This window comes from Vipera berus (assembly GCF_964194415.1).
Source record: "Vipera berus genome assembly, chromosome: 12".
Lineage (NCBI taxonomy): Eukaryota > Metazoa > Chordata > Lepidosauria > Squamata > Viperidae > Vipera > Vipera berus.
In genome coordinates this window covers 18,486,200-18,500,832 of record NC_138215.1, presented here as the reverse complement: position 1 = coordinate 18,500,832, position 14,633 = coordinate 18,486,200, and the positions used below count along the sequence as shown (strand labels likewise).

The following is a 14,633-nucleotide window of genomic DNA, read 5'->3' as shown; positions in this document are numbered from 1 at the left end:
GACCTCAATTCCCTCCCAATTCTGGGAAATGAGGCCGAGAGAAGTTGCCAAGATTGAGAAGCACTGCCTTAAAAATAGTTTTATTCTGCATTCTAGCCTTACCATTTTCTCTACAAAAACCAGGTATTGTACACGTGTGTGAAGGTCAGCTTCTAAGAGACAGCAGCAAAATGTGTTTGTGGTTTCAGACTCAATGCAGGAGAAGAATACATGCAGCTAAAGGATCACCAGGTGCATGACCAGGTTTCAAAGAAAATAGAGAAGAGAAACTCAAGAGGATAATGTAGCTTTATGGGTTTGCACTGATGGTGGGAAAAGGAGTCTGTTGAAGGAGCCTGTTCTTAATAATCTCACATTCCCAATATGTAATTTTCAGGATAGAAGCTTGACCTCAAAAACAACCCAGATACTTCAGGATTCCAAGTGACCAACTAGATTTTGAGAGGGGGAAAGAGGTCAGGAGCAAACTTAGTCTGAGACTTCACACAGAAAGTTGTTGGTATTATAACTTTATTGCAACTTTTAATATTGTCATTGCATTTAATATTGCTAACTATGTTTTTTGGCTTTTCTTCTTACTGATTGGTTTTTTTTCTTTTCTTCTGGAGCTGCTGGTAGTTGAAGTTCACCCAACTACAAGCGAAGATGTTCTCAGCTTCTTAAAACACTAGCTGAGCTTTTGTGGTGGACATTCAGATTTCATATCATCAATTATTTCATCTCTATGAGCAAAGAATCCCTTGAGAGATACCAAATAGGATGGAGATGGCCTTTTGAGTTGGACTGAATCCTTGCCTTCTTAAGCCATAATGCGGTCTGCACGGTGTTGTCCTGTGTGACCTTGTCACGTTGTGGCTTGTAAATCAAGGCTCATGGCTTAGCATAATGCACCAACCTAATAACCCTCTTTGGTGGATTCCATAAAACACGATGATGCAGTCTATGCGAACTCAAGTCACAGAAATGTCAGAGACTCTTTGGCCAGATGTACCAGCCAACCCGTGTGCTTTTACCTCAAGGTAATTTCCTTGTGTACAGAGGGGTGACTTAATCCCTTAAAAAATCAGAGTGTCGCTTAATACATCTGTGGAAGTGAAGAACATTGAGAAGACTTCAGGGTCTTCAACATCTTCATCAACAATTTGGATGAAGGGATAGATGGGGAACTCATCAAATTTGCAGACGACACCAAACTGGCAGGAATAGCCAACACTCCAGAAGTTACAGGCTTAAGATACAGGAGGATCTGGACAGACTTGAACACTGGGCGCTATCTAACAAAATAAAATTCAGTGGTGAAAAAAGTAAGGTTCTACATTTAGGCAGGAAAAATCAAATGCCCAGGTATAGTATAGGGGGTACCTTGCTCAGTAGTAGTAACTGTAAGAGGGATCTCGCAATCCTAGTGGACAATCACTTCAATATGAGCCAGCAGTGTGCTGCAGCTGCCAAAAAAGCCAACACAGTGCTAGGCTGCATTAACAGAGGGATAGAATCAAGATCACGTAAAGTGTTAATACCACTTTACAATGCCTTGGTAAGGCCACACCTGGAATACTGCATCCAGTTTTGGTCACCATGATGTAAAAAAGATGTTGAGACTCTAGAAAGAGTGCAGAGAAGAGCAACAAAGATGATCAGGGGACTGGAGGCTAAAACATATAGGGAATGGTTGCTGGAATTGGGGATGTCTAGTTTAACGAAGAGAAGGAGCAGGGGGGGCATAATAGCAGTCTTCCAATATCTCAGGGGCTGCCACAAAGAAGAGGGGGTCAAGCTATTCTCCAAAGCGCCTGAAAGCAGGACAAGAAGCAATGGATGGAAACTAGTCAAGGAGAGAAGCAACCTGGAACTAAGGAGAAACTTCCTGACAGTTAGAACAATTAACCAGTGGAACAACCTGCCTCCAGAAACCGTGAATGCTCCAACACTGGAAGTTTTTAAGAAGAGACTGGACAGCCATTTGTCTGAAATGGTATAGGGTTTCCTGCCAGAGCAGGGGGTTGGACTAGATGACCTCCAAGGTCCCTTCCAACTTATTATTATTAAGATGATGGGAGGTTTTTGAAACAGCTGCGGATCTTGCTCAGCCTGTGAATTTTTTTCTCACCAGTCCTCCGTTTGGCGTTCAAACGCCTGCAGAGTCTCGTTAGCCCGTTCTCGGGGTCCCTTTGATAGGTAGACTGCAGATCGGGAAGGGAAATGTTGTGTAGGGCCAAAGTCTGCATGGAGGGCCGGGACAGGACTTTCTTCTGCTGGAGAGGTTGAAGGGAAGAGTAACATCTGAAGCTGGAACAGGCAATTACCTGCTCTTTTTGGGTCTCAGGTTTAATTTTGAAGTCGGTACAGAGATCCTTCAATGCTCTGGCACATTCACCTGTGCTGGTGCAGTCCGGCTGTCCCTGAAGATACATCTTGTCTAATTTTTTCAGTATGTAATTCAAGTTTTCAGGCAATTTCTCTGTGAAAAAGGGCAAAACATCCAGGAAACCAAAGATGGAGTCTTCAAACTGTTTTTCCTTGTCGATCTTTCGAAGGGCATCCAGCAGAGCAGGGAGTTCCATGGACCATAACTTGTATCCCACAAAAATGGGCCTATGAAGGGTGCTTAGATACTTGAGGAACTCATTCATTCCATTCATACAGACTTTATCACCCGTGTTTCTGGGGTGAGAAATCATGATGCTGAAAGGGGGCATGTGTTCTCCAAGCGCGACCAGGTGAAGGATATTTCCTGCTGCAATGAAAAGAGAGACTTCATTGGTCTGGGCTGAGGGATGAAAGATATGGATCTTAAAATGTTTCTCATACCTAACAAAAATAAGAATACAGGTAGTCCTCAACTTACAACAGCATAGTTGGTGACCGTTTGAAGTCACAATCGCTCTGAAAAAAGCGACTTATGATCGGTTTTCACTTATGACCATTGCAGCCTCCCTGTGGTCATGTGATTTACATCTGGATGCTTGACAACTGATTCACATTTATGACGGTTGCAGTCATGTGATTCTCTTTTGCGACCGTCTGACAAGCGAAGCCAAGGGGGAGTCCAGATTCACTTAGCAACCGTGTTACTGACTTAAACAACTGCAGTGATTCACTTAAGAAATGTAGCAAGAAAAATCGTAAAACAGGGCAAAACTCGCTTAACAAGTTTCTCACTTATCAACATAAATTCTGGACTTGATGGTGGTCATAAGTCAAGGACTACCTCTACTAGGGGAGCAGGGAGGAAAAGAGATACATACTGAAAGAGCAAATAATACTGAAAATTTCTTCTTGGGTGCTAAATAAAAAAAGATTGTGATCAACCTTTGAGACCCAACATGGAGTAAGAACATTCCTTTACAGAAACAACTGAAGAAGAGCGAATGATGGAGTCTTCTGGAGATACCTCCACCCTGCAAGGCCATGGGTGAGGTGATGGTGTCACTCACACTTTGTGGTTACAGGTCATTCTAGGAAACAGAAGGTTGAGTTGACCTACTTCGGGCAAGATGACCACATTTGGCTCCCAGGATACACATGATCAGAAATATCCTGGAGGCCAAGGACACTTACGCAGAACCTTGAGGTCAAAGAATATGATCTTGGACTCCAAGCTAAGATCTTCAGATTTGCTGGACGGATACTTCATTGGGCTTTTCTGGCCAACTGGTGATGTAGGATTGATGTCCAGGGGCAAGACTGAGGCCTGCAAAAAAGATGAACAAGCAGTGTGATGCTCTGGAGATCCAGAACTATTTGACTTGTCCCCTCAGTCATGATGATTTGGTAAAAACTGGAAGAATTGAACCATGAAGCTCAATTGTCAAGGGAAGGGTCTTGTAACAACTTCAAGAACCAACAGATATATTGCAGCAAATAAATTGAAGTTAAGATCTCCCTTTCATGACAAGAAATCATATGAAACGGGCCAAATAACCTGTTTTCTATGACATGGTCATTTGAGATACTGCTGTCCCAGTCAATACAGTGAAAGGAGGATCCGTGAATCATTTCTTGAGGTAGCACAGATAGGTGTGCTCAAATTTGTTGGTCTACAAATCATCGGGGGAGAAACTCATGTTATGAGGAGAATGCCAAGGAGTGGCATTCTGGAAGTAGGTGACTATGCCCTCACCCCGGTTTCGTCATCAGTGTACTCTTCTTCTGAAGAAAGGTTCATTGAGGAGTCCTCTTCTGCCAAAGAAAGGACAAAAGTGAAGGAACAGCCACAATGAAATCACAATGAAAAGCTACTTCTATGATATGATAACATTCCATCAAGTCAGCATCAAGTCTTTGTGACCACATAGATCAGGGATGTCAAACTGCCGGCCTGCAGGCTGGTTGGATCATACGGAGGCCGCACCCACCCCAGCTCTGGCAATGCAAAAAAACATTGCAATACGTTGCAACACGTCACGTGGCGAGTTTGACACCCGTGAGATAGATGGACCTTCTCCGGCAGGTTCCTAACCTAGTCCTCCAAGCCTTCTAAAAGGGCCCTCATTGGTCCTGTAATTGGGTCTGTCTACCTCAAGGGTCTTGAAACTTGGCCCTTTTATGACTTGTGGACTTCAACTCCCAAAATTCCTAGCTGAGGAATTCTGGGAGTTGAAGTCCACAAGTCATAAAAGGGCCAAGTTTAAAGACCCTGATCTACCTGCTGGTTGTTCTCTTTCCTTCCATCTGCTTAGCTACTAAGAGTCTATAAATGCCCCATTTTCTCTGGCATCCATAAGTAAACTAGGACGCCCATGCAGATAAGTGAGAAGGTGAATTTGAGGCAGGTAATAATTGAAATACAATTTCTCAAGTGAATAATTTAGGATAGTCTCTAGAGATCATAAAAAAATAGTTTCAAGGAATATTAACACTGATCAACTTAAAATATATGGAATATTGGTTGGCATCTTCTCTGAATAATTTCAAACCAAACTTAGATCTCTTTGGGTTCAGAGAGAATTATATGAAGCACCATCAAACAGGGGTCAAGGTCAACTTAGCCAATATTTTTTTTTCAAATTAACACTTACTCTATCCCTTCCTTTTTTAAAAAAAAAATTACTTTTGGGTAATGCAAGCTTGCATTATAGTTAGAAACCAGGAGGCAAGGTGAGTTCTTGTTTCACCTTAGGCATGAAATCCAGCTGGGTGAGTTTGGGCTAGTCCAGGGGTCGGCAACCTAAAAAAGGAAAAGAGCCACCGGGAACCGGTTCCATCACAAATTAAAAAAACTGGGAGCCACGTGCGTGTGTCCATGCACGCGCATGCACAAAAAACGTTTTGCGCATGCGCAAAATGGTTTTTTGCGCATGCGCGGACGCACGCGGTTGCCATTTTTTTAAAAAAAGTGAGATGGAACCGGTTCCCGGTTGCCCGACGGCGACGGCCCGTCTGCAAAGCTGCCGCCCATTCGGGGAGATGCGCGCGCACCTCTCGGAACGGGCTGCGGCGTCGCTCTTTGAGGAAGCTGCCGTGGCCCATCTGCAAAGCTGCCGCTTTCGGCAGCTTTGCAGACGGGCCGCGGCAGCTTCCTCAAAGAGCGGCACCGCTGCCCGTTCGCCCGGAGGTACGCGCGCACCTCTCCAAAGGTTTGGGGAGGTGCGCGCGCAGCTCCGCCCATTCGGGGAGATGCGCGCGCACCTCTCGGAACGGGCTGCGGCGTCGCTCTTTGAGGAAGCTGCCGTGGCCCATCTGCAAAGCTGCCGCTTTCGGCAGCTTTGCAGACGGGCCGCGGCAGCTTCCTCAAAGAGCGATGCCGCGGACCATTCGCGCGGAGGTACGCGCGCACCTCTCCAAAGGTTTGGGGAGGTGCGCGCGCACCTCCGCCCATTCAGGGAGGTGCGCGTGCACCTCTCCAAACGGGCAGTGCCACTCTCCATTTGGAGAGGTGCGCGCGCACCACTGCCCGTTCGAAGAGGTGCGCGCGCACCGGGCGGCTGGGAGCCGCAGGAGATGGCTCAAAGAGCCGCATGCGGCTCCGGAGCCGCGGGTTGCCGACCCGTGGGCTAGTCTCTCTCACGAGGTTGTATTTTTAGGGAAAAAGTGGCAGAGGAAGGAGTATTAAGTATGTTTGCCGAAATTATTTATAAACATCATAAAGACAGGGGTACAAATAAATAACCTGCTACTTGCAATTTGTATAAGGTATTGATAACTGCTCCTTTAAGTGACCAAAAGCTCTTTTCATCGATCATTATATCGTGGCAGCTTTATCTCGGGCCTTCCTTGGAATGAACCTCACCCAGAAAAGAAACTGTCCTTCACACCTCCCCAAAAAAGAGCCTCTGTTTTATGCGTGAACTGAAATGCTCTTCAAATTTCAAGACGAAGCATCCTGAATACAATGCTACCTAGATCAGATACATCTGAACCGCTGACAGCAAACTCTAGACAATCATCTGGGTTTTCGTTGAGGCCCCCTTCACTTCCTGAGTGATCTCTGGTGGATCCATAACTGGTCCCTGGTTCATCCATCGTCAAACAGCTGTAAGAGTCTACGGTGGAAGCATTAAATTCCTCCTCCGTTAATGGCTCAATTTTGATAATTTTTAGATGGCTGCCAGCGTTGGCTTCCCCTTCAGTGGATTGCCTTTTTAGCAGTGACCTTCCCAAAAGGTCCTGGAAGGAAAAAGAAACAAAGCCATGATGATATTCGCCCGTATCTTGGTACAGGTCATTCTCAACTGACAACCATTCATTTAGTGACTGATCAAAGCTACAACGGCACTAAAAAAAAAGTGACCTAAGACTGTTTTTTGCACTTACGACCTTGGCAGTATCCCCAGGGTCACATGATCAATTTTTTTTTATTTTAATTCCATTTATATCCCGCCCTTCTCCGAAGACTCAGGGCGGCTTACAAGCTTAGCAGTAGCCTTCATTCTATGTATATGCCTGCTTATTAGGGCTTTCACCCCCCCCCCAAGCGGCATTATTACAAAGTCAGCTTAATTGCTCCCAACAATCTGGGTCCTCATTTTACCTACCTCGGAAGGATGGAAGGCTGAGTCAACCTTGAGCCTGGTGGGACTCGAACCTGCACTAATTGCAGGCAGCTGGTGTTACTTAAGGAGGCATTAGCCCACTGCTCCACCAAAATTGGGATGCTGACTCATATTTATGAGGGCTGCAGTGTCCCAGGGTCACGCCATCCCCTTTGGCGATCTTCTGACTGGCAAAGTCAACGGGGAAAGCTGGATTCACTTAACCACCGTGGTACTACACAACTGCAGAGGTTCCCTTAACAACTGTGGCAAGAAAGGTCATAAAATGGGGCCAAACTCACTTAACCAATAAGTCAAAAACTACTGGAAGTTTTTAAGAAGAGATCGGACAACCTCTTGTTTGAAGTGGCATAGGGTTTCCTGCCTGAGCAGGGTGGGGTTGGACTAGAAGACCTCCAAGGTCCCTTCCAACTCTGTTATTCTGCTGTTCTGTTATTCTGTTACCACCTGCACAGGAATTTACACAATCTAGTACAAAACCTGAATCTTCATTTTAAGGGCCAGTGCTGATGTCTTAATATTTTGATTGGCAATAACATTTCCATCTGCTAACATGCGCTGTAACTCACAAAACCTAGGCCTTTCAATAAACAAATTCAGAGTTGGAAGGGACCTTGGAGGTCTTCTAGTCCAACCCACTGCTCAAAGCAGGAGTCCCTGCACCATTTCAGAAAAACGGTCATCCAACCTCTTCTTAAAAACCTTACATTCCTTGACAAAGGCTCCTGATTTTGAGCTGCCGCAGGCTAACAGCTCTCTGCTGTAATGCAACATGCTGTCGGTATATAAGATGCACATGCAAGCCTTCTCACCTCTTGAGGCTCTGTTTGAGTTTTAGCTGACTCTGTTTGAGCTTTAGCTGGCTCGGCTTCTGAAGACGACAGAAAAAAACCAAAGGGTTAGAAAACAGGGCAGCAGAGTGAAAGACACAGTCATAAAAACGTCATTCTACAATTTCTTCTGGTTTATGGCAACACTGTCTCATCCAGACAGCTAGGTGTTTGGGACCTTGGAAAGAGCGATAATAAGATTAAATTCAGCCGTAATTACTAAAGTCGTTCCATGCCAGGACTCTAGCCCAGGAGGGTCTTCAAACTTGGCAACTTTTAGACTTGTGGACTTATGCTCCCAGATTCTGGGATTCTGGGAGTTGAAGTCCGCAGGTCTTGCCAAGGTTGGAGAGCCCTGGGCTAGCCTCTTAGAAGGCACTATGAAATTGGCACCTGGTGTTGGTTTTGTAGCTCCAGATCCTCTGGGAAAGAGCTGATTGTGCAAAGATCGGTCTTGTGGAGTAGCCACGAGGCTCCACGTTTTTATTTATTTATCTATTGATATTTAGTATTTTTAAACTGTCTCCCCCCCCCCAGAGAAGGGCTCTGGCTGGCATAAAATAGAAGCAATCAACTCAACATTAAAATCAGAATTAATATAAAAGCTTTAACATGATAAAAACATTATAAAAACAGGTGGGGGAGGTGTTCTCCTGGGGGCAGCTAACCCCATGGTCATGTGGGTCTCTGTGTTCCCCCAAGTAAAGCCGCGCTATTTTCTCTCACTGATTTTTTAATTCAAGACATTTAGGATGTGAATCTGGGACTTTAGCCATGGAAAATAGGGTATCTGGTTACTACTCCAGGTTAAGGATGGTTTAGTTAAAATGGCCCTGGGGAAAAATGACTTATAACCCGTTCTCAAAGTTACGACTGTTCCCACGATTATGTGATCGTAATTTGGGTGCTTGGCAACCAGCATCCTGTGGTCAACTGCCATAAATGCTATTTGTGTCTTTCCTAGTTTTATTTATTTATTATGAAATTTATTTCCCCCCCCCCCATCTCATCTCCGACGCCTCGGGGTAGCTTACAACACAGTTGGCTTCTGACGAGCAAAGTCAATGGGGGTAACTGGATTCCCTTAGAGACCGGAGGAGTCGCTTTAATGACAGTGGTAGAAAGGGTCCTAAAATTGGACCCAGTTCCCTGACGACTCGCTTCATAAATGCATTACTTAGCAACAGTGCTTTTTTTGTAAAAGAAAAAGGTGCCGGAACTCACACATGTCATACAACCTGCCTTGCCTACCCTACAAGGTTCCATCCAAAAAAGGTGCCGGAACTCCATTCTGAGCGTTCTATGACAAAAAAAGCCCTGCTTAGCAACAGAAATCCCGATGGTGGCTGTAAACCGAGGACTGCCTGCGTGTCTTTGCAAAACCTTACCTTGGTCTTTCGTCACTCTTTGGAGCAAATTTTGAAGTTGGGCCTTGATTTCCTGGTAGTTCTTCACTTCGATTCCATTTACAGCAGATGGCTCCTTCTTCTTGAGGTCCACCATGGACATTCTGAGGAAAGGATACATCTCCAACACCTCTTGGCCAGAAGCATAGAGTTGCAACTTTTTCACAAACCTCTGGCTGGATGTAATTCTCTGAGCCACTCCATCCGTCTCCTGCAGCATCTTATTTACCTCTTGCAATTGGTGGTTATGGTGGGCTTCTACTTCGGCTAAGAATCCTTTGCCCTTTTCTTGCAGCGACTGGATCATCTGCTCTATCTGCTGCTGGATCAGCTCTTTCATGTTGTTCCTTGACTGCTCCATGTTCCTCACCAGTTCCTCAAGCCTGCTGTAGGTTTTGTTGTAAGCGTTCTTCTTCTCCTTCAGCTCCACGCTCATGTTTTGCAATTCTTCTTGCTTGCATGCTATTTCCTGGCTGATGTCGCAATGTTGACCCAGATGCCTGCTGTCCAGTAGGGTGCAAATGGCACACATAGGTTGAGAACACTGCTTGCAGTAGAGGCTGGGGATCAAGAAAGGGAAAGCATATGATTTTTGATTGGAGCTGCCTATCCAGCCCCGATCACTTCATTTGCACGGGGATCTCAGAACTGGGTCTTTAGCACCCAGTCAATTCACATTAGAAACCTGAGCGTCTTCAAGCAATGTCACCATCCCATTAAAGAGGATAAAACCATTTACCAGTTGAGTAATATTTGAAACTACTAGATTAAAAGTATGGAGGAAATACACTATTTACCATGGAAGATTGGAGGAAATGTCTTCTTAGGAGGAGCAGATGGAGAATAGAAGTGGGATTCTAGCTAAGCAGAGATTGGCCTAGTTCAGCAGTAGGCAACCTTGGCTCTTTTATGACTCGTGGACTTCAACTCCCAGAATTCCTGGCTCAGGCTGGCTCAGGAATTCTGGGAGTTGAAGTCCATGAGTTATAAAAGAGCCAAGATTGCCTACCCCTGAACTAGGCCAATCTAACAAGGCTTGAACAATTGTCCCTAAAGAAATATCCAGATTCATGACTGTCCAAGCTAAGCTGAGACTCATCTGCAAGAATGAGATCTTGTTGGGTTATGTATGTGTACACTTTGAGAGCAAGCAACTAAATTTCATTTTTAATGTGTGCCATTGTGCCCACAGTAAAAAAAAAGACAATAAAGGCTATCTATTTCCTGAAACTTTGCTTCGGAGGCTACTCACTCATTGCCTTATGCCACAGAATGTTGTATGAACTGGGACGTATTCTACAAACCGTGTGGAGTGTTCTGAAAACCCAACTGGGGCTTATTTCATTAGAGCTGGGGGCACTTCTCTTTTTCCCATCATCTTGTTCAATCTTAGCTAGTTAGTTCAAAACCTCTCCGCGCCTCGCTCTAGATGTCCGTTGGAGCCACAAAGCTCACTGCTTCTTGCTCCAGATTCTAAAACCATCAGCCTTGGCGCAGACAGGAAAGCCAGCCAGTGGGTAACAGGGTGGTGGCTTAAAAGAGGTTCTCCACTTTGAGAATGAAGCATAGATGGACAACCCTACCTTAATATTTGGATGTTGTGTCCCTCCTTAGAACAAAACATGGTGTTGGGCTTTCTGATGGTTGAAAGGAAGTCCACACAAGATTCTAACTGGAAGTCCTTCAGCGGCCTGGCTTCATGACTCTCTTTCTTCAGATATCTCTGGTGGCTTCGGAAACACGTGAGGCAAAGAAACTCTTTGCAGGTGAAACACCAAAACTCTGCCTCTGCCTTACAGTTATTACAAACCGACTCTTTGTTCCCAGTGACCTTCTGGTAGAGATCGAAATTGAGTTGGAGGTTGGCGAAGAACACGTTATCCTGCTTTTCGGAGGTCTCTGCAAGGTGGAAGTACGGAGTTCCACAGATGGCACAGAGATCAATCGGCTTTTCTTCAAGGCACAGGGAGCACAGATTGTGAAGGCAGGGCAAGAGTTTGGGGTGTGAGACCTCTGAGTGGCATCTGTCGCATAGGAGGAACTGAAACTCCTCATTCATCTCCTGTGGAAGGAGAAGATGTGAAAGGAATGTCTAGATTAACCCAACTCAGTTTAATGAATGCAACTGAAATGGAATAAAATGCAAGCAGGAAATGAAACGCTGCCAGCTGGAATGTGTAGGAAGTTGGGTGTGGCAGAGTACTTGGCCATTTTTCAGACCTCCTCCCCATTCAACAGTATTGGTTTTGGTCAATTCTTTCTGAGGAGAAAGTCAACTGTCAATCAAAAACTAACAAGACAACTGGAATTAGTTTCCGTTGATTTCCCCCCAACGCTGTGGATTTGGCTTCACCTTTCGGTAAAAATTCTAAACCCAATCTATGCCAATCTCAGCCGCTTCCAGATGGGTTGATTTCAAATCCCAGCATTCCCCAGCAAGCATGGCCCCGGCTGAGAATTCTGGGAGTGGAAATCTGGAGGATTGCCAGATGTCCTGGAGAGTAAATCTTCAATCCATCTGCCCAGTGTTTCTTAACCTCAGCCACTTGAAGACGGGTGGACTTCAACTCCCAGAATTCCCCCAGATAAGTGGCTAGGAGGGGGTTCCTGAGAGTTCGAGTCCACTCCTCTTCAGGAGGCTGAGGTTGAGATCAATGGTCCAGTATCAGCTGCTTTCTCTAGCTCTCAATAATTGTAAAGGAACTTGTGGGCGACCTTGGGGGACGAAGGGAAGGGAAGCTACATTCAAAGAAGAGAGGCAGGAACCCTCCGTGGCTCATTGGTCAGAGGGATAAAATTGGGAAGGAACCTCTTGAATAAATCAACCTATTTAAAGCAGGAAGCCCGTGCCTTCAGACCTGCAAGACTCTGTTCATGGATCCTTACAATAAAGTAGAATCAGTGTCAACACTGCAAACGAATTTGGTTGAAGCCATTTCCACCTCGTTTTCGGTTGCCACAGAGTTTGGAGGGGAGATGAGTATTTTTTTAGTTTAGTTAAAACAATAAAGTGTTCTGTGGGAACCAAGGTCCTTGCTCTCGGCTGAAACTTTCCACGCCCCCCAAAGTAGTTAACTGGGGAATGTGATTTATGACTATTACTGGGGTGGAGAAATTAACTTTGTAACATTGTAACCAATGGGGGGGGGAAACTTCAGTCTTGGTTTCACTTTTGAAAGTGCTGATACTTTGTAGCCAATAAATGTGTTCTTTAAGGAAATCTCTTGCCTTGGAGTTCTGTTTCTACTGGTCTCGTCTATCGGAACCATGGCAATTAGTTCATATCATCCTACAGGTAGTCCTCGACTTACGATAGCTCATTTTTGTGACTGTTTCAAAGTTACAACAGCACAGAAAAAAAAGTGACTTATGACCATTTTCTCACACTTACGACCGTTGCAGCCTTCCCTAAGATCACTTGATCAAAATTCAGATGCTTGGCAACTGACTCGTACTTATGACCATTGCAGTGTCCCCGGGGGTCACGTGATCCCCTTTGGCGACCTTCTGACAAGCAAAGTCCACGGGGGAAGCCAGAGTCCCTTAACGGCCGCGTTACTCCTTCCTCTCCCTCTCTTTTCTTCCTTCCTTTCTTTCCTCCCTTGCTTCCAGATCTCTCTCTCTCTCTCTCTCTCTCTCTCTCTGTCTCTCTCTCTCTCTCTCTCAAGACTCTTAGATGGGACCAAGTATTTTTTGGGGGGGGCTTCTTCCTCTACCCCTCCCCCTCCCACCCCCCCAAACTGGAGGACAGTGTTCTGCATTCTGGGCCAAGTAAGTCTCCGCTCCGGAGTTGCCCGCCCTCCTTCCCTCCCCGTTACTTTGGAACAGATCGCGGAAACCTTCCCCGAAGCTTACCGTCGAAGGGGAGCCGGACGACCCCGGCTCCGAGGCGGCTTGTTCGGCCATCGCAGCTCGTTAGCAACGTGGACTGGACCCTCGACTCCGTCAGCTGGGGAGGAGGCAGCGATCTGCCAAACTAAACTTTAACTTTCGTTTTCTCCGCAAGCCGCTCTCTGACCCGCGGGAAACGGAAGCCTGTGGCTTTCTCTGGCGCCCGCGGGCGCACTTCCACCCTTCCCTCCCTCCCTCCCGACAAGAGGATTCAGAGGTTTCTCGGGCACTTCCTTGCAAAGGGTGGTGGTGGTCTTCCAGGAGTAGGCAGTTCATCCTAGCTAGCATTGAGAGAGAGAGAGAGAGAGAGAGAGAGAGAGAGAGGGAGGGAGGGAGGGAGGGAGGGAGGGAGGGAGAGAGGGAGAGAGGGAGAGAGAGAGAGAGAGAGGGAGAGAGGGAGGAGAGAGAGAGAGAGAGAGAGAGAGAGATCTGGAAGCAAGGGAGGAAGGAGGAAGAGAGAGAACAGGAGGAAAGAAAGGAAGGAAAGAGAGAGAGAGGAGGGAAAGGAGGAAGGAAAGAGGGAGGGAGGAAGGTCCACATCCCTCCATCTTTCCACCTACTTCTGGGCTCTGAAATTTCTGCCCCAATTCACAGCTCAAAGGCCAACGGATGTAATAAGTTCCCCATTGAACAAAAAGCTTGAAAGGCATAATTGAAAAAATAGAAGGTAAATCGTTTGCCCCTGTAAACCAAGAAGCATGGGCGCACCTTTTGGAAGCATTCGAACCATCTAACTTTTGTAGCCTCTCCTTCATCTTTAGAAGAAAGCTGGGCCCCTCCCCCACCTTTTGAAGATGCTCACCCAAAGACCACTATTGTCTTTTTTTTCCCCCAAGAGGCGCCTGAATGGGGCGACCCAGATGCCTTGGGGAAAGACTGGGCCATAAAATCTTCAGAAGTGTTCTGGGCTGTTTCCACACACCCTCACCCCACTTTCCTCTCCTGCCCCCCAACCCACCCGTCCCCGTTTCTCCAGCTGGCTGCCAGGGAAATGTTGGAGAAAGGAAGACCTGATTAAAAAAACAAAAACCAAGAAGCCTCATTCAGTGAGATGGTGCTTCTTAGGGACTGAGCGCCAAAGAATTGAGGCCTTTGAACTCTGGTGCTGGAGAAGACTCCTGCGAGTCCCTTGGACTGCGAGGCGATCAAACCGGTCAGTCATAGAGGAGATCAACCCTGACTGCTCTTTGGAAGGCTAGATCCTGAAGTTGAAACTCAAATCCTTTGGCCACCTAATGAGAAGGAAGGACTCACTGGAGAAGAGCCTAATGCTGGGAAAGATGGAGGGCAAGAGAAGAAGGGGACGACAGAGAAGGAGGTGGCTGGATGGAGTCACTGAAGCAGGAGGCGTGAGCTTAAAGGGACTCCAGAAGATGGTAGAGGACAGGAAGGCCTGGAGGAACGTTGTCCATGGGGTCGCAATGGGTCGGACACGACTTCGCAACTAACAACAAGGGACAAGAAAGAATGGACGGAAACTCATCCAGGAGAGAAGCAACCTAGAACCAAGG

At 46.3% G+C, this 14,633-nt stretch overlaps 1 protein-coding gene across 1 annotated transcript; it reads right to left on the bottom strand.

The window, feature by feature from the left end:
• Nucleotides 1–450: 450 nt before the first annotated feature.
• LOC308673474 (protein PML-like) lies at nucleotides 451–13,263 on the bottom strand. Its single transcript, XM_081337167.1, has 8 exons — nucleotides 13,087–13,263; nucleotides 10,815–11,293; nucleotides 9,214–9,791; nucleotides 7,808–7,866; nucleotides 6,342–6,609; nucleotides 4,124–4,182; nucleotides 3,562–3,694; nucleotides 451–2,737 (listed from the first exon to the last, which is right to left on the bottom strand). Exons 1-8 carry the CDS (start codon nucleotides 13,135–13,137, stop codon nucleotides 2,046–2,048), a joined length of 2,319 nt encoding a protein of 772 aa, XP_081193293.1. The 5' UTR covers nucleotides 13,138–13,263; the 3' UTR covers nucleotides 451–2,045.
• Nucleotides 13,264–14,633: the final 1,370 nt, after the last annotated feature.

Coding starts and splice junctions, on each gene's coding strand:
- LOC308673474 (XM_081337167.1), bottom strand. CDS start 13,137: ATGGCCGAACAAGCCGCCTCGGAGCCGGGGTCGTCCGGCTCCCCTTCG. Junction 4,183..6,341: donor TTCAGATGTATCTGATCTAG/GTAGCATTGTAT, acceptor TTTCTTTGGCAG/AAGAGGACTCCTCAATGAAC. Junction 3,695..4,123: donor ACACTGATGACGAAACCGGG/GTGAGGGCATAG, acceptor TCTTTTTTGCAG/GCCTCAGTCTTGCCCCTGGA.